Source organism: Chelon labrosus (assembly GCF_963514085.1).
Source record: "Chelon labrosus genome assembly, chromosome: 3".
Lineage (NCBI taxonomy): Eukaryota > Metazoa > Chordata > Actinopteri > Mugiliformes > Mugilidae > Chelon > Chelon labrosus.
In genome coordinates, this window is record NC_140339.1 from 5,461,894 (window position 1) to 5,488,137 (window position 26,244).

General features: G+C 41.7%; 1 protein-coding gene across 1 annotated transcript in view; it reads right to left on the minus strand.

The window, feature by feature from the left end:
* Positions 1–601: 601 nt before the first annotated feature.
* gpc5a (glypican 5a) overlaps positions 602–26,244 on the minus strand; it is a 133,728-nt gene continuing 108,085 nt past the window's right edge. Inside the window, exon 8 of the mRNA XM_084541018.1 lies at positions 602–1,499. Coding sequence (XP_084397144.1) covers positions 1,342–1,499 — 158 coding nt within the window. The 3' untranslated portion in view covers positions 602–1,341. The remainder of the gene's footprint in view (positions 1,500–26,244) is intronic.

The window sequence follows — 26,244 nt, forward strand, 5'->3', positions numbered from 1 at the left end:
CCATCTGTATTTGCTCCTGCACTTTTGTTCCGTTGAAATAGAGGAGGGGGGGTCTCCAATAAAGAGCCCCTACACCTTTCCTCCAGCTTAGATGTGAATACCATCCAATTAAAACTGCACTTTGAGCCCAGGTTCGTTTTACAACCGTAACGTTAACATGTTTTTTGCAAACAGCAAAAACAACAAAAAAAAAGTCTGAGTGTTCAAAAACAGATGAACTGTATGTCTGCATGCTGAGTATAAGCAGTCACATTTTTAGAAATAAAAAAATGTACAATTTCAGCTCTGACAGCATCTGAAAAGATTTCTTTTTCCCTACAAATCACTCCCCCTCTACATGGGAGCCAGAGAACCAATTTTCAGTACCGCGAGTACTTTTCTCGCTCAGCCTCTGACCAGACATGCATGGCATATGTGAAACAAATAATTTTACTTTTCTCTGTACAGAAACCTGTCAGCAACACACCAGGAGCATGCAGTCAGGTAGCAAGAGGAAGCAATTGGATTCTTCCTCACCAGTGGCTCCAGGAGCTATCAGCCCCCTATCCAAGCCTACGAAGGCAGAGGAGGATTGAGTTTGAAAGATGATAATAGACTCCTGAGGAAACTAATCTATTTCTAAAGAAGAAAGGGGTATGAATCCACTCACTTGCCCCCCTCCACCCGTCCCACTTCCACCTGCCAACCCCTCTCCTTTTACTATTACTCTCAGCAGTACCATTACGGGTCAATTTTACAATTTAAATATAGCAATTAAATGAATTCTGGACAGCAAGGTAGGTGTTACAATTGAAGAGAGAAGCAGATGTTTCAAGTTCTTTTTTTTTTGTTATTTGCAAAATGTATAACCCGACGGTTTATTGTAGGATTCCTGCAATGATCTGAACGCACAATCTGAAGCACATCTGCATAAAAATGTCAACGCTGTTTCATAACAATAGAAGGCCACAAGTATTGCAACTGCAAGAGCTGTGGAGATGATTTACAGCCTGTACTGAATAATGTGATAGGCAGAAGCAAATTAATCCATATATATATTAATACAGATATAAACTGGGTGTGTAGTGATACGATAGAATTAACACCAAGCATTTACTTTTGTCCTGTTATAAATAAGTCATCGTTAGTGTTACTGAATTCCCGGTAGCAGATAAAAAATAATCAATTGCTTTTTCCAAATAGAAATTCCACACCATCATCTTAAGTGTTCGCTCCCGCACCGCGTGGAAGCGGAGGTCCGTGACAAACCGGCGCTCGCTCCGTCCGCTGGCCCCTTTAATTTCTGCATAAATAACCTCGAAATCAAGTCTTGAAAGTTTCCACGCCGCAAGAAGGCAGCTGTTACAAGGCCAGGAGCACGTGTAAACAAGGCAGCACCAGGACCCAGGTGGCTCCCGTCAGTCCGAGGCTCCCGGATCTGCCCTTTATTTCCGAGTCCTTGACAGGTGGGTGATGATAATGATGATGATGTTTGTGATCACCGGCCACATCTGGACCCACTGAGGAGAGAGAGCCAAAAAGCAACATTGCCAGTCAGAAGGATGCTCATTATCGGCGTAACATCATGGAAATACATCAAGACGTCTAGAAGGCAGGTTCACTTGACATTTTAGTCATTGGCAAATTAAAAAAGGGTCAGTGTGACTCTCAAAACTTTCCTGAGCCCTGCTACATACATATATACACATATATACCCTGTAAACATTTATATAGTTTCACCGCAAAGCAAGCAAACATGACTTAAATAGTGATTTTGTTGGGGAATATTTTCAACAGTGGATTAATATACATTTGGTCTTCTAATTGGGATTAATGGGAGCAGGATTGAGTCAACATAAACTACAGTGTCCATGTTCATTATAATGGAACAAGATGCTGTGTCATTAATTTATTCTTGGGTGTATTTATACTGCTTACACACACACCAATATGGCATAACATTAAGACCACTGACAGGAGAAGTGAACAACATTGACCATCTTGTGACAATTCAATGTTCTGCTGGGAAACTTTTGGACCTGGCATTCATTCATGTACCTAACTAGACCAGACCAGGCACCCCCACCCCAAAAATGCTTTGGGAACAACTCAAAAAAAAAAAACCAAGAAGAACAGCACAAGGTGTTGACCTAAAGGCCCACAGGACACCCTCAGAAGGCCCACGTCCATTCTCTGATGACCTACACAATATTAGGAAGGTGGTCATAATGTTATGCCTGATTGGTGTATGCTACATATACAAAACAGAGGAGACTGATGATAGATGGTGTGAATACAAAACAAGTAATTCAGTTAACTGTCCAGGGTACAAACTGAATAAAGTATAAACCGCTCTATGATTTCCTGAAATATTTACTAAATTCCCTGAACCTTTTGAACAAACCCGCATGTCTTGTGTTTTTTTCTTTTCTTTTCTTGATAATTATAAGCCGTAATGCTTCACACATGTGTAACAGCTGCAGTACAGCGCTGCTCCGACTAAGCCATTAAGGGAGTTGGTTAATTTGCCGGTACCCTATTAATAGTGAGCTGATGCAACTATGGAGCACCTTCAGCCTCGCTCTCATCCCCCCTGAGGTGCAGCAGGGAGCGTGTTAGGGCGCTCCTTTGTGTTGTTAAAAACAGAGTGTTTTCAACAAGGTGTTAAGCCTGAACGCATACATGGGCATTACAAATTAGTAAAATAAATAAATAAATAGTATTCATGATAAGAGGTAGTGCAGGAATTATTTATTTTTTTGCCGTTATTGGCATTTAGGAGGATGTGACCGTTTGCACTATTTCGTATTGTCTGCACAAGCTTGCACATGTGCACTTTACGCTCAGTCCCTTGTGTTGTACTTAGCCCTATGTAGCTCCACGGTCCTGGAGGAACGTCCTCTCATCTCTCTTTGTACTGCACCTGCTATATATGGTTGAAATGACAATAAAAACCTCTTTGACTCTTTCATTTCGACTTAAAGCCACAGTGCAGACCAAAAGGCACGTTAAAGCTGCACCAACGGTAATCTGTGTTTGTCCTCACCGTCAGTCCTGCACAAGGTGTTGACCTAGCCTCCAAATTCACTAGATCCCAAACTGATCAAGTATCTGTGGGATGATCCACAAAGGACCCTCCCCCACTAACAACATTCTGTTGCCAGACAACACAGGACACCCTCAGAAGGCCCATGTCCATTCTCTGATGAGCCACAACTGTTTTGGAGGCACAAGGGAGACCTACACAATATTATGAAGGTGGTCATAATGTTATGCCTGATTGCTGTCAGCCCATCACAGCTGGGCAGGTCTGATACATACAGTACTCTATACAAGATAACGAAAAATGGAACAACTGGCCCATGACCCAGCGCTTTTCCACCTCTAACTTTAACATTATATACCGCGAACTGCCTGAACTTGAACTCAATCACCCCCATGTGTCTACACTCTTGGAATTACACCTTAACAGATATCAATTCAGACAACTGCACTACACCAGCTGTCAACATCCATCTTCCTGTTTACATCTCTTTGGAGGCCCGAAGTGTTGAGGGGGGAAATTCAGTGTCCCTTGCCAAGTGAAATAGAGCATTCTCTTTAGCCCTGCTGATGTTACTTCAGGACACCTCAGACTGCATCCCAGTTTATCCCCGCGGGGACGGAGTGATGCTGAACCCCAACAGATGACCGGCTGCTCCAGAACTTTTCGAGTTTTTCACTTTGGCCCGAGGGTCATAATTCTGTTGCAGGCAGGACTAGACTCACCCACACCCTTTGTAAAGTCTATAAAGTCTGTCAAAGTTTATCTTACCAGCAGAATAAATAAGACCAGCTGCAGAGGCTATTTGTACTTTGTGGATTAAATTCCACTTTTACGGTGCAGCAGAAACGTTCTGTATTTCCTTTTCCCGTACATAGCAGGATCCACAAACATCCTCACTGTTGCAACAGCAACCTACAATCACACAGCTATAATTTAATGTAATATAATATAAAACTACAATTTAGACTGTAGCAGCCTAATTATATAATAATCGATTATGCTTTTGACACATGTAAGGAAACACACGTGAGCAACTGTTAGAGCATGCGATCGTGTTCTTAAGTTAACTGCTTATTGATTCACTGCTGAGGAGTCCCCAGGACACCTATTTAAAGGTATACAGCTCGCAGATAGTCTCCACACCCAAGAGGACCGCACTTCAACACCTCAATCAGTTCCTCTGACTTGAAGCTTCAAGGTTTCTAACGCGGCAACAAGCCGTTAGATAGAACGACAGGATGCGTTTCTGATGAATAAACTATCAAGCACCGAAAGCACTCGCGTACAAGGGTACAAGTCGCGAGGCACGAGAAACATTAAGGAAGCAATAAAGAGAAAATCTTTTCAAAAAAAAAAGAGAAAGAAAGAAGTAACTGAAGAGATAAAGGAATGAAATTAAGAAATTAACGTAAAACAGCTTCCTGGAATCACTTAACAGTAACCTTTAAACATATTTAAGAAACTTTAATTAATTTACATTAATCGATTAAGATTAACCTTCATAGTCAAGGTGTACACAGATCAGCCACATCATTATGACCACTGGCAGGAGAACTGGATAACATTAACCATCTTGTGACTATTCAGCGTTCTGCTGGGAAACTTGTGGACCTGGCATTCATTGGTGTGGATGTTACTTATTCATGTAGCACCCACCTAGACCAGACCAGGCACCCCCACCCCACCACATAGCAACGACACTCCTTGATGGCAGCAGCCATCCCCAGGAGGATGCAGCTAGCCAAAAACAGTTTAGGAATAACTAAAAAAAAACAAAAAAAACATGAAGAACAGCACAAGGTGTTGACCTGGACTCCAAATTCACTAGATCCCAAACTGATCAATTATCTGCGAGATGATCCACAGAGGCCCCTCCCCTCAAAGGCCCCCACTAACAACATCCTGTTGCTAGGACACCCTCAGAAGACCCATGTCCATTCTCTGATGAGTCACAACTGTTTTGGAGGCACAAGGGAGACCTACAAGATATTAGGAAGGTGGTCATAATGTTATGCCTGATCTGTGTAACAAAGAATGAAGATGCAACAGTCGCTTTACATTGCTAAGTTTTGTTTTAGGGCACTATTAGGTGCCACATGTATGCATAATCAGACGATGGAAAAGTTGAGACTTGCACAGGGAACAAAAAAAAAGGTTTTAAAATAAGACTATACACACAGCGTTTGAACTGAATTTGTCAAAACAGCACCCGGCTGTGCGTTCAAAAATAATCACTAAAATCGTAAAATAGCATTTGAGCAATGGAGGCCTCTTCTTTTGGCGCCTACACACTGTAGGTGATTACAAACACAGACATGTTACTTAATAGCTCACGTACACACACACACACACAGTATCGACTCTGACTGCTCTGAAGCTATTAATAGCTGCCATCATCTCTGCTGAATCTTCTGGCTATAAGTGGGTTCTTTTTATGAATGATAATGAAGGTCCAGGCGAAGGAGCATATTACCTCTCTAAAAGCAAAGCTGCATCACTCAATATAACAAGCCGACAGAGGAAACAGTATTTCTTGTGCAACTGAAATATTTCCGGCCATAGCAAATACAGTCTTCAACAGCTAATGGCTTTAAAGAGCTGTAATGGTCTCCCTTTTTATGGTCTCAGAGTACGAATGATTTTGGTAATTTGCTCGGAACCTGCTGATGCAATGACGTGTTTTAGTAAACCCTCAGTAGCGAGGTTAGGGGTGTTGGAAAAGGTGCTTGCCCCGAAGAGAGACATAGGTCAGAAAAAGAGGCTTACGCTTGAAGTGAAATCAATACGAGCTGATTCCTGAGGACTTGGACCAACAATGATCAATACCGCACTAACTGCACCTGGAAGAAAAGACGTAACCGCAGTGATGGAAGGAGCCTTTTGTGTGATTACAAGAGGGTCAGCCTTCGAAGTTGTGCGTTCGCGTCTGGCTGCTCGTCTGTTTGAGTAACAAGGTTATTATGAACAGCTCGGCTTTGGCAAACTTCATAACAGCTTCTTTTAGGTTAGAAGTTTTACTACTGTGGAGATTTTTTTTCCCCCCCTACATGGGAATTGTCAGCTCATTATCTATTACTGCAGCGGATTCCAGCTTGGTGCTAAAAACAGTATAACACCAATTATAAACCTGACAGCACACAAGGAAAGTAACATGATAGAGAATTTGGAGAATGAGCTATCACTCTCTGCTGTTTTAGAATTATACCTATAGTGTGGGACCTGTGTGTACCGATCAGCCACAACATTAAAACCACCGACGGGAGAAGTGAATAACATTGACCATCTTGTGACAATTCAGTGTTCTACTGGGAAACTTTTGGACCTGGCATTCATTCGTGTGGATGTTACTTAGACATGTACCAACCACCTAGATCAGACCAGACCAGGCACCTCCACCCCATAGCAATGACACTCCTTGATGGCAGCAGCCATCCCCAGCAGGATGCAGGTTTAGGAACAACTCAAACAAACATGAAGAACAGCACAAGGTGTTGACCCGGCCTCCAAATTCACTAGATCCCAAACTGATCATGTATCTGTGGGATGATCCACAGAGGCCCTTCCCTCGACTCATAGGACCCTAAGGCCTCCCACTGCAATAATATCATTACCAATACTCAGCCCTTTGCACGCATCTTTGCATCCTTTGCACACACTATGCTGCTAATCAGTCAAATGTTTACAGTCACCCTAACTCATTCTCCGTTAGTCTGCTCATTAGTTGGTGCTGCTCTCTCACTGCATTGTCTTGTATTGTTCTGTTGTCTTCGCACCGTCTCTTCGCACACCTTGGTCATAATGTTATGCCTGATCGGTGTAAGCCACAACCATACACATCTCAGGGGAGTCACAGCAGACACTCCTTTCCAAAAACTGACCATTCGTTGAAAATGCTGAAACAGTTAGCTGCGACAGAAATGGCTTTTTCCTTGTTATGAGCGGTGATAAGAACTTTACAGAGAGAATCAATCCCCCAGTAAAATGTAGTCTACAATGAAAGATTGCTGTGAGCATACTTGAAGGTGACACGGCATCTTAGGAAATCAATATTGCCAAAGTCTCAGTAAGGATTAGATTGAGATGTTGGAGTAGTACCCTAGTGAAAACTGACTGCTTCTAAAACACCCATTCAATGAACGCGATTGGACATTATTAGCCTGCTGGTGGTCAGTAAAATAAATACTTTATAACCTCACAATAATGCCCAGTTCTCTCCACCGTAACGCTATCATTCCTCCTCACAGCAGCCTTTGCGTCAGAATAAAAATTAGCCCACGAGTGGATTCTGATGAACACGTGTATTAGATAATATAAGTTTGAATACGCTTCAAGCTGAGGTTATTTTTCTTTTCAGAACGAACCAGTCCAGCTGTGAAAGGGCGAAGACCCTTCAGCTTGCTGTCGGCTCTCATCTGGGTTAGGAGCTTCACCGCCATTTAACCACATTGATTTTTTTGTGTTATTTGACAGCGTTATTAGCCTGCCTGGTGCCAGAAATAAACCTGAGAACTGAACCCGAGCGAGGCCGTGGAATTTTCTTTTCAGTCTTCAGTGAACAGGTAGAGTTAGAATTATACCAGCATGAACACGACTGTATGTTATGAAGATGAAAGAGCAAAAAAATAAGGAGAGGAAATAATAGTCCAGTATACAAATAGAGTGGAGATTTCTGTCTCGATTCTAAATAAGCATCTGACATAAATAAAATCATGCTGGATGACAAAATTAGATTAAAGCAAATGTTCTTGTACTGCATATTTTGTAAGAAATCTGGAGATCTCCCATTGTGTGAAATGGGAGTGTGAAAGTGTGTGCACATGACACTTCAGATATACGGGTAAACGTCTGCATTTTTTTAACCTTAGGTTTTCGCTAAGTGTTTCGCAAAAGTCTTATTACACCCCTTCCTTAGCCTCCTTAGCGCCATCGCTGACAGTACGTTGCGATTGCACAACTGCTAAATAGCACGCATTGCCGTTTTCGTCGAGAAAAATAATCGAGAGTTCGCAAAAAATCAGACGGCGCCTATTGTTGAGACAGAGTTAAGATGCATAACTGCAAAGTGAGAAAGAAAGTGTGACTGTGAAAAGCCTGGAAACGTTCTGACAATTGCGAGGGAGTGAAACGCAAAACGCGGTGGCGATAAACGGGCACAGATGTTTGACGAATCACGCCGCAAATCATAGACATGTCTTCGACACACATTTCTCACTGCTGTTGAGAATATGATGATGATACAATTTTTTTTTGTGTTGTAATGCTATTAATGTGTTGTTCTTTTAGGTCTAGTTATACATTTTCTATGTGGTCAGAGCTCTGGAACAAAGCCAGCACACAAAGAAAGAGATTTAAGTCAAAATATGCATAAAATGAGATAGATAATGGCATAATGGACATTCATGACATTCGTGGTGCTTAGAGGACGAGCTGAATGATCCTGTGACTATAACACTACCATTATCTTGAGGTTGATATTTGTAGCTTTTGATTTAGCATCGTCAGTTTATAATTGGCTTGCCAATCATACTGATCTCGAGCTAATACTTGAAAAAGCTGTAATTCCTTCCTGTCTCTGCTGCTTTCTGTTTAAAGTTAACTACCATTTGAATGCCGGCACGCTAAAGCTTAAACGGTCAGCGCACTGACTGTATATGCAGACGAGCAAACCCCCAGCAACGCCACCTACAGGCTGTACTCCTGGAAGCGGCATTGAAGCTCAACGTGGGTGGCACCCGCCACCGCCATCTTGGATTTAGCTCAGAGCACTGCTATGCTGTCGTTTGTTTGTTGTATTGCTCCTTGCTGAAAATTTAAACCTTAGAATAGCATCTTAGAATACAGCAGGGGGAATAGTGTATTTAATGGGCACTACTTTTGATTGATTGACCTGATTAATACCCATTTGGTGCATAGTGAGTGATTATGGGAGCAGGTGAGTGTACATGTGTGTTCGTGGTAACGATGAAGCATGACCTTGTGTAACACTGTTTCTCTGTTAAGTGTTTTGAGACATCAGGGGAGCTCTACAGAAGAGAGAAATAAGCTACAGCAGTGTTCGGTTACACCTGAAATACCTAAAAGCAGGAATTCATAGTGTGTTTTAGCGTCGGCTTTGGATTTAATAGCAATAGGCAACGTATATCCGAAATCAGCAAGCTCAACTTTAAAAGCAGACATATCTTACAAGTAATGAACCAAAAAGTAAGTAATAAAAATTGAAAAGGAACATGACCTTGTACAAGTGTTTTTCTATTATGTGTTTTGGGACGACGTCTATTGTCGAGACAAAATTAAGAGTTGAGACCGAGCGAAACGCAAAACACGACGGGGATGAACGAGTACAGATGTTTGACGAATCACGGTGTTGTAATGTGTTGTTTTTAAAGTAATAAAAAAGAATGGATGTGGAAAAATACATTATTCTGTTGTGTGTGCGAGCTGTGTATTAAAAGTGTATATCAAGGGGTGTTTTTTTTGTTATCGAAGGTCTGGTTATAAATGTTCTATATGGTCAGAGGTCCGGAACAAGGCCAGCACACAAAGAACGAGATGTAAGTCAAAATAACCATAAAAGAAAGCAGAAACAAGGGGAAGTAAACTTTCTTGAAGATGTTTCGCCAAGCATCCAGGTAGCTTCTTCAGTTCTTGACGACTAGAGGGGGTTTAATTAGGAACATCTGTGGTTGGTGCCCACTTAAACTTACTGGATAGACCTACACAAAATTAGGCAGGTGGTTTTAATGTTGTGGCTGACCTGTGTATTTCAGTCTGGAGCTCAGTGTCTGGACCTGAAAAGCTATGATGTATTCTTTTTGTCTGATGACATAAATTAAGTCCTCTCACAAACATTTCCATTAAAAAACAACTTTTCATATAGTAATATTTAAGATGCTGGTTATTTACCTGAAATAGTTTTATGTCCCTTTTGTCATGGCCATCAAGCTCGCTTAGTTTATGCTTCCCCTTCGTTTCTCAACAGTTATATTTCAGGGTAACGCCGTGTTTCTGTCACGCCTGCTTTTGAATTGTCACGTCGTGGCTCAAAAACGTGAACCGAAGTTTTCAAACGGTGTCATGTGTGACATATTGGGTTGTTGGCATCTGTCGCTGTTGCATTGGTCCTTTTTTGTGTGGGTGGAGAACCTCAGCACAGACTTCATTTAAGACTTTGCCTCACACTTTGTTGCCGTCCTTTCTGGTGTCTCCATTAATCTTGTCGGTAAAGGCTCCTTAAAATAAAAAAAATAAAAAAGGCTCCTATTTCTGGGACTCACACAAATAGAGAAAAATGCGTGTGTCAAAGAAAAAGATCCATCTGTCCCGAATCTTGTCTATCACTCCAGACAGCAAGACACAGATTTATGGTGTCATCATATCTCCAGTGAAGATGTTTATATCTTGTTTTAGCTTTTGGTGCGATTGCAGATTTCCCTCGACCGAGGACTACATCATCAGTTGTACTTAGAAGACACAACAGTTTACCCCTTCAGTGTGTTTATAGAAAAAGAATAAAGAAAAGAACGCATTGATTATCCTTTTCACACTGTAAAACCCACTTACATGCAGGTGATTCTGCATTTATATGCACCAGTTTGCAGCCTATGCAGCTAAGCTTCTTAAAATGAATTTTATTCATAACTGTATAGTTCCATCTACATGTGGCATATAGCGCATGGCGAGCTAAATAAGGGTAAATAATAGGACAAATGCATATTTCCAGCCACTTGCTTTCCCCCAGAATTGTTTTGTTTACACAAGAATGAGATCAACTGAGGAAAGAAGCTAAATGAAGAGAAACCACCTGAGACCTCTTGGTGAGAAGGCTGAGTGCTCCCATTCTCCAAGAGAACAAATGAATATAGCTCTGCGTCGGAGAAGGCATCCCCTTTCAATTAGGCTCAGACACCCACGGAAAAACGGAATAAATTAACTCTTTATCCGGAAAAAAAATCATATTATTTTGCAAAAAATTCATTCATTTACATTGTCTGCCCAATTACAGCGCTTAATGAATAGCCATTTTATGATGATTGATCCACCGTGAATTGTCCTTTCTTGTTTTCTTCTCTTTCTCGGTGGTGACACAATCAACATTTGTCACATCTGAATTTTTCAGCTGCCGTGATGTCTGTGCTCTGTGAGCAGTGCCTCATGAGTAGATTCCTTCCGCAGAATCAAATCCAAGCCAGGGGTTTGCATGCTTTAAACAAAAATATCTTTCAATATAAAATATTGAGGCTGTGTTATCATACATGCAGACTGTCCTACTTCTGTTTATCTCTTAGTTCACCACTTATAGTAGGTTAAAATGACAAATCTTCCTCTCAGATGGATTACCATGAAAATTTGGACATTCATGACATTCATGGTGCTTAGAGGACGAGCTTAATGACTTGAATGTTCCCGTGACTATCCAACTACCATCATCCTGAAGTTGATGTTTGTAGCTTTTGATGAAATGTTTTAACAGCTACTGGATAATTGACCACAACTTTGTTCATACATTTCGTTTAGCAGCGTCAGTTCAGAATCGACTTGTGAACTGTACGGATTTCAGACCAAATACTTGAAAAAGCTGTAATTCCTTTCATGTTAAATGCTGCTTTGTGTTTAAAGTTAACTACCATTCGAATGGTGGCAAATGAAAACGAAGACGATCAGCGCACTGACTGTATATATAGACAAACAAACCCTCAGCAATGCCACCTATAGGGCTCCTAAAAGCGGTATTGAAGCTCAGTGTGGGGGGCACCCGCCGTCGCCATCTTGGATTTAGCTGTTTCACAAGGCTGCTAGTACAGCCATATAGGCGGTTTAGGCTTCTGGGTCAATTTGCGGACCCCACGTAGACCCTAACGCCGTAGCCTGACATGCACCTCCACAGAAATGTAACTACACGCCGCGGTGACACAGACCGCAAGAGCTGCGATTGGTCCGCTTGGTTGTAACGTCTTTCCACTTTAGTATTTCCGACTGCTTCTCCATCTCCGCAATTGAACTGATCAGCAAAGATAAAACACATCGAGGAAAGGTTAATTGATTAGGTTCAGAGATACAAACGTTTGTTTGACTCATCTTCGACGACATTTTGGTGAAATTTCGGTGAAAGCTTCAGTCGCCATTGCTGAAAGTGAAGCAGGAAGCAGAAAAAAAGACACAGCGCCCACTGCTGTTTGGGTGGCATGCTTATAGAGCAAGCCAGACTGACGAGCAAAGTATAAATGGCTTGCACCGGCTACGTACGTAGGTCCATGTCCCGCAGTCCTCTAAATGAGCATTTAGTCTGATTTGTTTGTTGTATTGGTCCCTGCAGAATATTTAAACCTTTAAAAGCATCTTAGAATACAATAGGACAAATAGTGTACTTACTGGGCACTACTTTGGATACCTGATTAGTACCCATTTGGTGCACAGTGAGTGATTATTTGAGCAGGTGAGGGTACATGTGTATTTGTGGTAATGATGGAGCATGACCTTGTACAACAGTGTATCTCTATCACATGTTTTGAGAGATAAATAAGCTTCAGCAGTGTTCGGTTACATACCTAATAGAAGGAATTGGATTTAATAGCAATCGGCAATATATCCGATATCAGCAAGCTCAACTTTAAAAGCAGACATATCTTACAAGTAATGAACCAAAAAGTAATAACAAATTCCTAACTCCCTTTGCCTGGAGGGAACGTTGGACTCTTTGATGGGGAATTCATGGCATGTCTCGTACCCTTACTCAAACACAATCAGAGACCAGCCAGGTTGGTAAACACCAACTCACTGTGTTTACTGACCACACAACACAATGCCAGCTTGGATATTGATGACACAAACAGACGTCCACTGCTGCTTTTCTGGAGCCGTCATCATAGCGCGGTCACTTCATTGTATCTGAATAACTAGAACACAGACAACGCCGTCCTGAGTAAAACATTATCTTGCAGTCCCCTTGAATCTTGCCCACCCGTCCTTTTGTCTTATTTAATTTACCTCCTGTACTTAAAGCTAAAGTATTTGAAATGTCTGGTCCGACTCCCGATAAAACCAGCGTCCGTTCTGTTTTCACAATTACAGAGAAAAGCAGGATCAATGGCATCTAATTTAAGGCAGAGACATTATTCTAAAACACAGAGGCCAGTGCATCTCTGCATGGAGCCAACAGAATGATTAAGTGCCTTGGTTATATCCTGTATGGCTCTGCTGCACATGCCACAGAGAGAGTGTTCATGTCCAGGATCCCATCACCCCAGCCTCTATTACATCCTCAGAGCAGTCAATACTGGGCTCTGACCGCCAGTCAGTCACTCTCAGGTTGCACACACAGGCAGAATACAAATCAGCTTGGAAAACTCACAGCACTGCATCGGCTCTGTGTCCACACCTTTTCTCAGCAGAGTGCTGTTTGGACAGGCGTGTTTTCCATACATTTGGTGCCGCGGAGCAAACTGCTGAAAGTAAAATTAGGCGCAAAATCACTGGACACATGTGCTGTAAGTATTATGAAAGTAAAAATTTGGGGTGATGTACAAATATCCATGAATACATAATAAATAAATATCATTATCGTGCATGAAGTGACGTAGCAGGTTATAATTTGCCAAATGCGGGTGACGGCCAAATATACACTCATCAACCACAACATTAAAACCATCTGAATAATGCTGTTTAATTCTCCCTTTTGCCTCCCACAAAGTTCACGTGCATCGGGATATGGACACAGGCCTTCTGGGGGTGTCCTGTGGTATCTGGCACCAGGACATTAGTATAGGGGAGTCTTTGGGTCCTATAGGTTGAGGGGAGGGGTCTCTGTGGATCATCCCACAGATACTTGAGTTGTTCCTAAAGTGTTTTTGTTGTGTGGAAGGGCGCATTGTCCTGTTGGGGATGGCTGGTGCCATTAGGGAGTCCCGTTGCTATAGGGTGGGGGTGCCTGGTTAGCAACAATGTTTAGGTGGGCGGAACATATCTGAATAATATCTACATGAATACCAGGACCAGATTTCTTGGCAGAACATTGCATTACAACAAGATTGTTAATGACATTCCCTTCACCCGTCACTGGTTTAAATGCTGTGGTTGATCGGTGTAAGTCAGTCAAGACTATGAAGACTGTCGAGACGCATGAATTAGCTGACTAATGTCAGTCAAAGTTAATATTTGCGACTTCTCTGAATATCCATGTTCAAAAAAATCCTGTCACGAGAATGCCACTGGTTCCAGGTTCTCACTGATCAGGCATAACATTATGAGTGTGTGTGTGCCTGTGTCAGGCTGCATCTTGCTGGGGACGGCTGCTGCCATCAAGGAGTGTCAGTACTATGGGGTGGGGGTGCCTGGTCTGGTCTAGGTGGGTGCTACATGTCTAAGTAACATCCACATGAATGAATGCCAGGTCCAAAAGTTTCCCAGCACAACATTGTATTGCCACAAGATGGTCAATGTTATTCACTTCTCCTGTCAGCAGTCATAATGTTATGCCTGGTCAGTATCCATGAGACTTAAGTGTATATCTTTCTATCTGATTTATTATGTGAACAATTTGGAGAAAAGTGAAAAGAAAAAAAAAAACACTTCTTCTCATTTCTTGTTTTCCTTACTGACGACTGATAAACACGGGCTTGGAAACAGCCCTGTTAATATTGTATCAGATGAAGTCAGAGGGTGTTAACAGAAGGAGGGGATGTGTTCAATTTTTCATGCGCAGTTCCCTTTTTTCCCACAGAGGGAAACAAAACATACGGGCCTGATCAAATTGACATGTGCTGGTAAAGGTCTCTGCAAACCTGCCCTTCACCATCTTCCACTTTCCCGTTTTCGTTATAAGCATCGGCTCGCATCTTCAGAGCTGACCCTCGCCGAAGTTAACTTCCTGCAGCAGCGGCAGCAGCAACAGCAGCAACAAACACCTCGGCCGCTACATAAAAGGCACAAGGTCATCCGGCTATTTTATCTCCGGTTTTTAGAAATGTATGAAACTATGGCCGGAAACATGAAGGGCCTTGAAAACGTGCTTCAGTCTGCTGGCTCCTCGAAGAAGAACAGCTGGGCTAAAGTATTTCCTGCATACTTCAAAATGGCTTTGCAGCACTAAAAAGTAAAATGACGTGAGTTTAATGTTTTGAAGACGTCTGACCGTATCATTTCATTTAAGGCCCCATATTTTGTGACACGAATGAGAACCAGAGGTATTACACTCTGTTCAGGTCTTGCAGCACTGTGTACAGGTTAGATGCTGAGCTCAGCTTACTGTTAACCACATCAGCAACCAATTGGAACACGTTTGTCCCAGTTTAGATTGTGTACATAATAAAGCCGGCGCACACTCGCACAGATGAGTTAATTAAAAAAGGAAGCGACTGCTAAGCCGAGCAGCTCGCCGTCACTTCAGTGGGCTTTAATGAAACACCTTGATCAAGACTTATTTCACAGTGTGAGTAATCAGCACGTGTCAGATTCATATAAATGATGGTATTTCGTCGACAAATTGTACCTCAGAGGTGGCTCTGTTTTTACCAGCGCGGAGACGATCTGCTAATTAGTGGTACTCACATCACAGGCAGATATTACCTCTCCAGAAAACACAATTTGCATAATAAGATTTTAGAATTTGCGCCGTTCCCTCTCTTATTAACCTTCCATTAACCTTTAGATAAACACAGGCAGCTTTGAGCATTATTCCCAGGGATCACAGACACCGGAAGCCTTGGCCGAAATTCATCAGACCAGCTGTGGAATAGCTTATGGGTGATTAGGCCACTGATGGCTGCTCGCGTCACTGAAGATGAAGATCTTGTAGAAAAAGCTCGGGAGCATCAAGGCGGCGAAACAGCGAGAACACTGAATCTGCTTTTCTTCTTTTACAAGTGCAATGTAGGGAGATTGGTAAATCAACATCAGAGTAAAAACAGCTGTGACAACATGTTATTTTTTTTTTTAAAGTGATGCCTGGTACTACACACCGATCAGGCATAACATTATGACCGCCTTCCTAATATTGTGTGTGTCTCCCTTGTGCCTCCAAAACAGTTGTGACTCATCAGAGAATGGACATTTTTTGTAAAAAGGTATCCAGTAAAAATGCGTATGTTCTAGTTTAATCTAGTTCGTAGTCTTCTGAATTTTTTTTTTTTTTAAAAAAACAAGTTAGCCTCGGTTTGTCCTCTGACACAAGAATACTCACGAAAAACACGAGTTGAACCCATTTGAAAAAGAAAAAAACGTAGTAAAAGTCATCATATCTTGAGCAATTTCAGGAAAAGAAGAGAGTGCAAACTGAAGCAAATCAAAAATGACCTTGGAAACTTCTCCAGCGGCATTTATTCACCAGAAGATTCTCAGCGTTTCAAAACAAAACGAAAGCTAAAAGGCTTGTGAACAAAGAAGCCTCCTGGAACTACTGAAGTGCCTTTTTGACTTCTTAGAGGGGAAAGCTGTGGACACAGTTTTACTAAGTGAGATTCAAAAGGTTTCAATGAGTCTGCAAAACAATTTTTGATCAATATGTCAGCTTATCAAAAGAAAACGAACCAATTCCATCTGAGGCACTGACTGCAGGAAAGGAGAGAGAACATGCCCCCTGAACTAAAAGAGAGAAGGTATCAGAATCTTCTAATATGAAAACCCTCTTCCAAGACTGGTACATAGACCCATTAAACACCGACCAGCCACAACATTATGACCACTGACAGGAGAAGTGAATAACATTGACCATCTTGTGACAATTCAGTGTTCTGCTGGGAAACTTTTGGACCTGGCATTCATTCATGTAGATGTTACTTAGACATGTAGCACCCACCTAGACCAGGTCAGGCACCCCCACCCCATAGCAATGACACTCCTTGATGGCAGCAAGCGGTGTCTATTTGCTGATCAATCACAGCTGTGGATAAGTGTTATGGTATGGTAAATCACAATTTGTAAAAAAATTGCTTGGATAAGGTCAGAAATCTATCACGTTTGAAAGAAAATTACTTGGTAATGGTTAGAAAGGATCACAATTATGGCTGCAGTAAAACAACAATGACATGGGTGGGACAGTCCCGCATGAGGTTGCTTTTGCAGCGCGGACAAGACCACAGTACTTTTGCCTTTGTTCCTGAAAGACGAGAGTGGAACATTTCTTTCAACATCTACACCACGAAGTAGAAAGAAGACAAGCTGTTTGGACCTAATTTAAGAAAGTAAATAAGTAAAGTGATAACTAAACACAGAGGAGGGTACATATTCCCATGCATGTTTCCTTTTATAGAGTAACAAATGTCAGGCCCGACTGAACAGATGTGTGTCTCTTTTAAGCTACGATTGAAGCAATTATATGCAAATCCTACAGTCCTGAATATAAATAACTTGATTTTTTTTCCCGTTTCTTGTTTAGCACCTACCTACTGTTGTAACATCACAGGCCCGCAGTCTCTTGATTGCTGTGTGCATGTTCAAACTCCATGCAGCACCTACAGCTTCATTCACCACCGTATATCGATATAAGTGTGGAGTGAGTTGTACCAATAACCTGCCTCCTATTGGCTAGGTCTACATTAGCCTATATTTCACACTATAAAGTCAAGCATTACCACAGAAATGTAATTTATATGGTTTTAATTGATTTGACATTGTCCAGTACAGCAGCAGCCCTGTGATAAGTCCAGAAGTCATGAGACCCCATTGATATCCATATAGAACACATTAGTTTTTGCACCTAATGAAATTGACAATACTTGGTGTTTGCTATGGTGGCTTTAAGAAAAGTGGTGTGTGTGTGTGTCCCAGAGGACTCCCGGAGTCTAATGGTTCAACCTATTCCTCCAGTTCAGTCAGGCCCTCCCTGCGGTTGATTAACTTTGTGATCCATTAAGTGGCTCAATCCCCTCAGCAGGAAGAAAGTGCCCTCCATCCTACCCTCGGAGGATTAGGGGGAATCCCTTAGACATCATCAAAAGAACTCCAAGGTGAACAGTTCGCCGGACTTTCTATGAAGTGTCAGTGAAGGGGGCGGCAAATCCAAGGCTGGTCAAATATATACGTCTGGTCTGAGCAGGGGGGGGGGAGGGGGGGGAACAGAAAAAGGGGCAACAATGTTCCAGGATGGCACTTGTGTAGAAGTTTAACTGACTTCCAAGATCCCTTTTATTCCTACACCAACCGGCCACAACATTAAAACCACTGACGGGAGAAGTAAATAACATTGACCATCTTGAGACAATACAATGTTCTGCTGGGAAACTTTTGAAGCTGACATTCATTGGTGTGGATGTTACTTAGACATGTAGCACCCACCTAGACCAGACCAGGCACCCCCACCCTTGATGGCAGCAGCCATCCCCAGCAGGCAAAAAAAAAAAAAAAAAAAAACGCTTTAGGAACAACTAAAAAAAAAAAAACATCAAGAACAGCACAAGGTGTTGACCTGGCCTCCAAATTCACTATATCCCAAACTGATCAAGTATCTGTGGGATGATCCACAGAGGCCCCTTCCCTCAAAGGCCCCCCCCCACAAACAACATTCTGTTGCCAGACACCACAGGACACCCTCAGAAGGCCCATGTCCATTCTCTGATGAGTCACAACTGTTTGGGAGGCACAAGGGAGACCTACACAATATTAGGAAGGTGGTCATAATGTTATGCCTGATGATTGACTTCTGTACTTCCAAGGTAGCTTAGGTACTACTACTCTATGAGGTTTCATCAACAGAGCAGATGATTTTCTCAAAGATATTCTTGTTAAATACTGTTTTCTTTCTTCTCTTTTTCTTCGTTGATTTTCACAACATTCATTAATTAAAAAGAGAAAGTCTGAGGTCACTCGTTAACTAAATTTTAATACCGAGATCAATGAAACTTTTGTTTTCTCGTCACTTCGGGGGAAAAAAAAGTTTCAAATCCATCAAAGAAACCGATTTGTTGCCTTCATCTTGCACAGTTATTTTCAAGGTTGCAGCATCTAAACTAAAAAAAATAAAAAAAATTATGTGTGAGCTGACAGCACGCCGTCAAAAAGCTTTGTATTTTGTAACAAATAGTACACAAGAGCAGTCAAACCGTGAGTGACAGCTGACTTTCAGTTTGTCAGAGTGTTCTTGGATGATGAAGGGCAACTTTTACTCGCTTTTACTTTCGTTCTGTGTTTTTTAAAGGAACCGTTTCAGGCGACTTGGATCCACAAAAACAGATCAGCAGAAACACTAAATACCTGTTTGAGGTCAGGACAGAGGCAAAAACCTCTGGATCATGTATGATTACGAGGACCCTGCAGTTTATGGTTATTATGAGCATTTGATCTGATTGGGGATTTATATATCTATAGTTTTTGTAAGTACGTTTTTGCAGATACAGCTGCATCTACATAGATTTCCTTTCCACTTACCGACTTAATTACTTGAGTTGGTAAGTGAGATGTTATTTCGTTAAATATGTTTAATTTAACACATTTTCTCTTTTAAACAATGTAATGAAGCTCTAAACTAGCAATTAGCTGCAATCATTTCTGTTATTAGATTGTTCTTTCCCCCCGGTACAACATATCACTGTGTGTAAATTTACCTCCACGCTGTTTGTTTTAGTTTTTTCTTGTGCGCTCCGTGCAGAAACCCAAGCCAGAATTCACAGGACCACAACATCCGGCTGGAGCCGAGCAGCGCTGCGAATCGCATGAAGCAGCAAGGCCGCAACTTTCATTTTAACTTTCCCTCAGCAAGCCCAGACAAGGTGTGAATGTGGCATGAAATGAGGTACGGAAGCAGGGCCAATTGATATTTAATTAATGCCAGGCCTGACTGGAGGGCCCAGGCTCATCTGCTGCATGTCTCATCCAATATGCATGATTTACAAGCGGGCTTCTGGCCACAGCAAACTTCAGGAGCATCAGTGTGAAGCAGTGCACATGCAGCCGGCACACAGAGGGGGGAAAAAAGTATTCTAGAGCAACATCGCGTCGCAATATTGACAAATGCCCAGGGGGGAGCTATAAAACATGCAGGATATGTTAAAATCATGCAACAAATAAATGTAATAAACTGTCAAAGGAGCAATCTTTGTATGTCAGGACGGAGATTTGTGTCAAAAAAAAAAAAAAAGCCTTTATAGTTTCACGTGAAATATTTATTAGCAAACCACAGCAGAAACACCTTGGCTGGTTTGGTAAGAAGCAAGCTGCAGAGGACACCTTTTCTTTTTTTTTAAACCGTTTTATTAACGGCGACCTACTACCAGGGCGAATCTGGTATTCTTTCTGAATAAACGATATTTGACATTCGTAGTAATTAGGCTTCTGTCGTTATTGTGGATGGAGGACCACAACCTCGATCTCTCTTTCATGATTTTATTGACTAACGTTACTTGGCTGTAAGCGATGAAAAACTCGCATTTTACAGAGTTCTCAAAGTTAATGTCAAAGAGGACTCTGAATTATATTACGACTACTCTATTTTAGCATTTTTTAATAAAAGAAATTGATAGGTTTCCAGTATCCATTCAAACCTCGGATGACTTTTCAAGGTTCAAGCGTGCAATGAAAAAAAAAAGAAGCATTTTTTTCTGTGTAATCATGGTCTAATTGTGCATTTCTTTATATGAAAGCGTAATCGTGTTCGTACGGGCAATTAGGACTCTAATACAAAAATGATTGTACGGAAAATGCCCAGGAGGAGTCATCTGACGCTCATGATCATCATCCTCCATGCGATGATCTCAGCTGAGTGGGATGGCGAAGACGGCGGCTCGCTGTACGACACGTTTTGCTCACGAGAGTGTGGAAATGCACTTCTGCCGTGCGCTTTACAGACCGTATTTTTATGTACATATTTTATTCATGCTTTGTCTTCAAGTCTGTGTGTTTCCCCGTGATTTAGCAGCCTGGAAGAACAGCGTCCCTTTGGGAACAATGAAGTTAACGTTGAGGCTGAGGAGGGGGTGGTGGTGGTGGTGGTGGGGTTTCAGACTGCAGCAAAACAATTACGAGTAACTGAAGGAGGAAGTATGTCAATTTAAACAGAAGCCCCAGTCTCCAAAACGTAATTTAAAAACGTATTTACATATTACATTTGATTAAAATAGGGAACAAGTTAACACCAAATGCAAATGTAGATAAAAAAGTCTACATATTTAGTTTGCTTTCTTTACAATATCTGTTACTAGACATTTAAATTCGAGTAAATTCGACTGTCAAATGACCGTGTTTTGTTCACCTGACCGCGTCCGTGTGAATTCTGTGTCGTATAAGGATGTCACGCTTCAGCAGCGAATGTAATCCATGCAGTAATTATGCAGTAATTATGCCCGAGGTCCATTTGGAAGAGCCTTGTTAGAGGTATACGGTGGAACAAATTCTGGAGGACAAAGGCTTTGAGGATAGATTTTTAAGATCACTTCTAGTTCAACTGTATTCATATATCCCACCTGGATTAATGTAGGCTTCATTAAGTAAGAGCAGTGGGATTTAGACGATTTATAATCCAATAGTTTTTATTAAATTCTAAGAAATGCACACAAAGTAAAATTTCAATTTTCAAAGCCCTCATTTACATTTATATTTTAATCCCTACAGAGAGTTAAAGGCGGCAATTTCCTTCTCAGGCTTCTTTCTGTCCTACGAATTCAGCAGGCAAAGGAAACGGGACATCATTTTTCCAGCCCGGGCCATCTGTCAGCCCCCCAACATTGCCCGTGTAACATTAAATAAATGCCTGGCTTCTCTCAGGAGTCCACGGCAGTGTTATTAAACTGCCTACCTGTGTTACGATGATAGATCTCCCCCAAACTTTGGACCCCCAGCAAGCCCAGGTTACCCATAAATGCAGAACATAAAGAGATTGCTTGTGCGGACAACCGATATAAGCAATGAAATGGAGCTGCACACACCTGACTGGGCTCGTATTTGAACAGAGGGCAACTGGCCGGGATGGAAGGATAGGATTGGGTAATATGTAGGGGAAAAGTACGAAATAACACGACAGTATATAGTACGATAATAATACTAATAGTACAGCTATATACACCGATCAGCCACAACATTAAAACCAGTGACAGGAGAAATGAATAACATCTTGTGACAATTTAATGTTCTGCTGGGAAACATTTGGACCTGGCATTCATTCATGTGGATGTTACTTAGACATGTAGCACCCACCTAGACCAGACCAGACACCCCCACCCCGTAGCAATGACACTCCTTGATGGCCGCTTTAGGAACAACTCAAAAACAAAAACACAAAGAACAACACAAGGTGTTGACCTGGCCTCCAAATTCAGTCCCAAACTGATCAAGTATCTGTGGGATGATCCACAGAGGCCCCTCCCCTCATCCCATAGGACCCAAAGGCCCTCCACTGCAATAACATCATAACCTATACTCAGCCCTTTGCACACATCTTTGCATCCTTTGCACACACTATGCTGCTAATCAGTCAAACATTTACAATCACCCTAGTTCATACTCTGTTAGTCTGCTCATTAGCTGGCGCTGCTCTCTCATTGCATTGTCTCCCAAGTGTTTGGTACTGTCTGTATTGTACTGTTGTTTTTGCACTGTCTCTCGTTCTTGCACTGTTGACACTATTGGCACTGTCTGCACTGTTTGCAACACTGTTCGTACTATTTGGCACCGTTTTGTGTCGTCTGCATGAGCTTGCACACACGCACTTTATGCTCAGTCCCTTGTGTTGTACTTAGTCCTTTGTTTTCATGTAGCTCCACGTTCCTGGAGGAACGTCCTCTCATCTCACTATGTGCTGCACCTGCTCTATACGGTTGAAATGACAATAATAATAATAATAAAAAACCCTCAGTAACCTTTGAACTTTGACTAACAACATTCTGTTGCCAGACAGCGCAGGATACCCTCAGAGTCACAACTGTTTTGGAGGCACAAGGAAGACCTACACAATAGATATTAGGCAGGAGGTGATAATGTTATGTCTGATCGGTGTATATTACATCAATACATGTGTCTTGAAGTCCTAAGGGAATAAAACATATTGTAGTGAAATTAGAGGATTTGGGGAAATACATTTATTTACTGACATTTGTGATGATCAAAGTAGTTCAAAGTTGCTGAAATAATCACCAGTTTTATTCTGGTAATAGCTAGCACCGTGAAATTACTGTTTTGGCATAGTCTCCCTTTCCCGGGTTTCAATTTCGTCAAAAGGACAAAGGTTACATGTGGCAATAATGCAACATGTAATCCAGTCTTTCTTCTGCTAATCCAATATATATTATTTTCACTGTTGACGCTTTCAGAGCCATTATGCAGCTGTTTTTTCTCCGAACACTTCCTACTGCTGCTTTCAAAAGCACCTAACGGGCAAAAAACACAGGCTGGCTTTTATTGTGGAGTAGTCACACACACAATACAGTCTTTGTTTGTGTGCTTTTTGACAGTGGATCACTTTTGTTTCTGCTTAATGCATGGCTACAGGCGGCATACCTCAGATCACGCTGCTGTTTGTAATAGTATGATCAGCTGAGGCTGATAAGGGATTGACTGCTGTAGTAATTGTGTGTTTGCAAACTTGCTTTTGCGTCGTATTTCTGGTCAAGGACTGTTTGCTGTTACCAGCAGTGACCACAGGTGTCGCCAAATCAAAACAGAATGCTGCTTTAAAGGGAAACTACTGTTTTTTACAAACTTTATTTCTGGCAGAAAATACGATCGTTTACTCACCCGTATAACTTCTGAGTTATTTGGAGTCCTTCGGAAGATATTTAACTCCAGTGCAGCGCCCCGTATATCCATATAGTGGGAGTGACTGGGGCACCAAAATGCAGCCTCTACATAACACATTATCTGCCGCGAAACTTGTTCATTTCACCAATATTTTGTAATGATACACTAGTGCTATTCCCCTATTGAGTCCGGAGTTACCTGTTATCATCATCCGGGGTCTGTAGATTGACCTACTAACTTCTGACCTGGATGATGTCATCTCTGAGCGCCGCACGCACCTGCAGCGGTCGGCTTGTTTACCTGTAATTTGCTACTGCTAGTTTTTTGCAACATGGCTGAATATTTTTCCGATTCTGAGGTTGTGGACGACGACTTTGTTTATGATGGACGTCCTTACCGTTTTGAGCCAGAGTGTATGGATGAGGAGCTCGTTGAAAGGAGGATGCGGAGGCAGAGAGAGGAACAGCTGGCCAAAGAACAACAAACCGCTGCATGTCCGCGAATAGATAACAGGTAACTCCGGACTCAACAGGGAATAGCACTAGCGTATCATAACAAAATATTGGTGAAATGAATGAGTTTTGTGGCAGATAATGCGTTATTTAGAAGCTGCGCTTCGGTGCCCCAGTCACTCCCACTATATGGATATACGCGGCACTCCACTGGAGCTAAATATCTTCAGAAGGACTAAAAATGACACCAAAGTTATATGGGTGAGTAAACGATAGTATTTTATCCCAGAAATAAGGTCCAGGTTGTAAAAAACACACATTTATAACACATTTATAAAAAGTACCTTATAGATGGATTAGACTGTATTAGTCCAACACCTGTCTGGATACATGAAACGCTGTAATGCATATTGTAATGTGTGAAAAAGAGGCCGGGTGAGGGAGCAATTAGGGTGCAAATGTTTGCCCTCTGGGCCCCCCTGACAAGTTAATCCGAACTTGACCACCGCAGATCCTTATGAGTTCCCAGCACGAGGTGGATAAATATTCTAGTTAGGTTAGAGATCAGTTTTTCAACTTATATCATAAATATTCTATTAGAAACAAATCATACACAAGATACACACAAAAAAAAAACCCGCATGCAAATTTAAATCCACAATCTTAATGCACATATTCTACATAAACCCGAGGTTAACTCACACACATTTAAAAAATAAAAACAAACAAAAAACAAACACTCATACATATTCTTAGCTGCAACAAACCCATACAGTAAACCATACTATAAACTATAGTCAATTAATTATGCAAAAGCCTCCAGACAGAAACTGGAGAACCTAAATCTTTCTGCAAAGAATTTCTGCCTCACAGTCACAATCATGTCTTCTTGCCAGTTTCCCCACCAGACCTTAGTGACAAGTCCGTGGACGGCGAGCTTGATAATGAATGGTTCTAATGGTCAAGCCTGGACCACACATTAGGAATCTGGTCGATTCTCAGCATTGCACACAGGAAGTGCTGCCAGCAATCAATGCTAGGCTAATGTGCGAAAAGGAGTAAGTTGAATGTCAGTGTTGCCGATCAATAACTATTCATTTTCAGCGACCGCATTTCCTCAAATAGGACACTTAATATTGTGCGATTGGATAATTACCATGCCCAATTAAGGATGTGTGACACTAAGCGATGGATGGTGGATGGAAAACATCTGCCACAAGGCGCTAATGGAGACACGTGCCAGACTCTGATCGACAGGCGGGAGATGGATCTTGATGTCTGCAAACTGTGGGATGCCGGCTAAACCTGCAGGAGTCAGATAATCCTCTCTCTGCCTCCACAGCACCAGAGATAATGGATGTCCATCCTCTCAGATTCTGCTCAAACAGGAATACGCTTTTCCAAAGGGAACAAGACACAACCACTCCACAACCACTAATCCTACACATATATACAGTATATATATATATATTTTATTTTTTTTAGGGATTTGACAACTTTCTCCTATTGTTGACCATTTCTTAGATAAATAAAATATGGCGTCACACAATGGTCACTTTTAAAACATGTAATTTGGCCAAAAGAGTCGGAGAACATAAGTTGGGAGCGAAGCCCCAAAAGGTTAGCACAGAAAAAATTTGCAACCCCCCTGCAGTACCTTGATGGGGTCACGGGCCCCCTGTTGAAGACCTCTGACTTAAACTATACACATACTGCGTGCCTCGACAATTTAAGTAATTTCCAACATAATAATTTCAAATGCATATCCTTGACCAGTCTACAGAGACAATTGGAACAACAAAAAGTTGGCCCAGACAGTAACTGAGCCCAAAGACACAAATATGATAAATGGTAATTACCATTACACTGTCGTTATTTCCCCCTTTGGGTAATCCAACTCCTCTTTGTTACCGTCAACAGAAATGTAATAACTGGATTAGATGCACGATAATGATCCATATTTCTGTGACTGTGAGACGAGAAGCAGCTTTGCAGTGATAAAACTGTTCCCATAAATATGTTTACGACGCATTGGAAACATAAAGATTAAAATACGTTTTACATTACAGTGGGACAATAAAGTTCATGTCCAAAAAATGTGGAATAATTAAA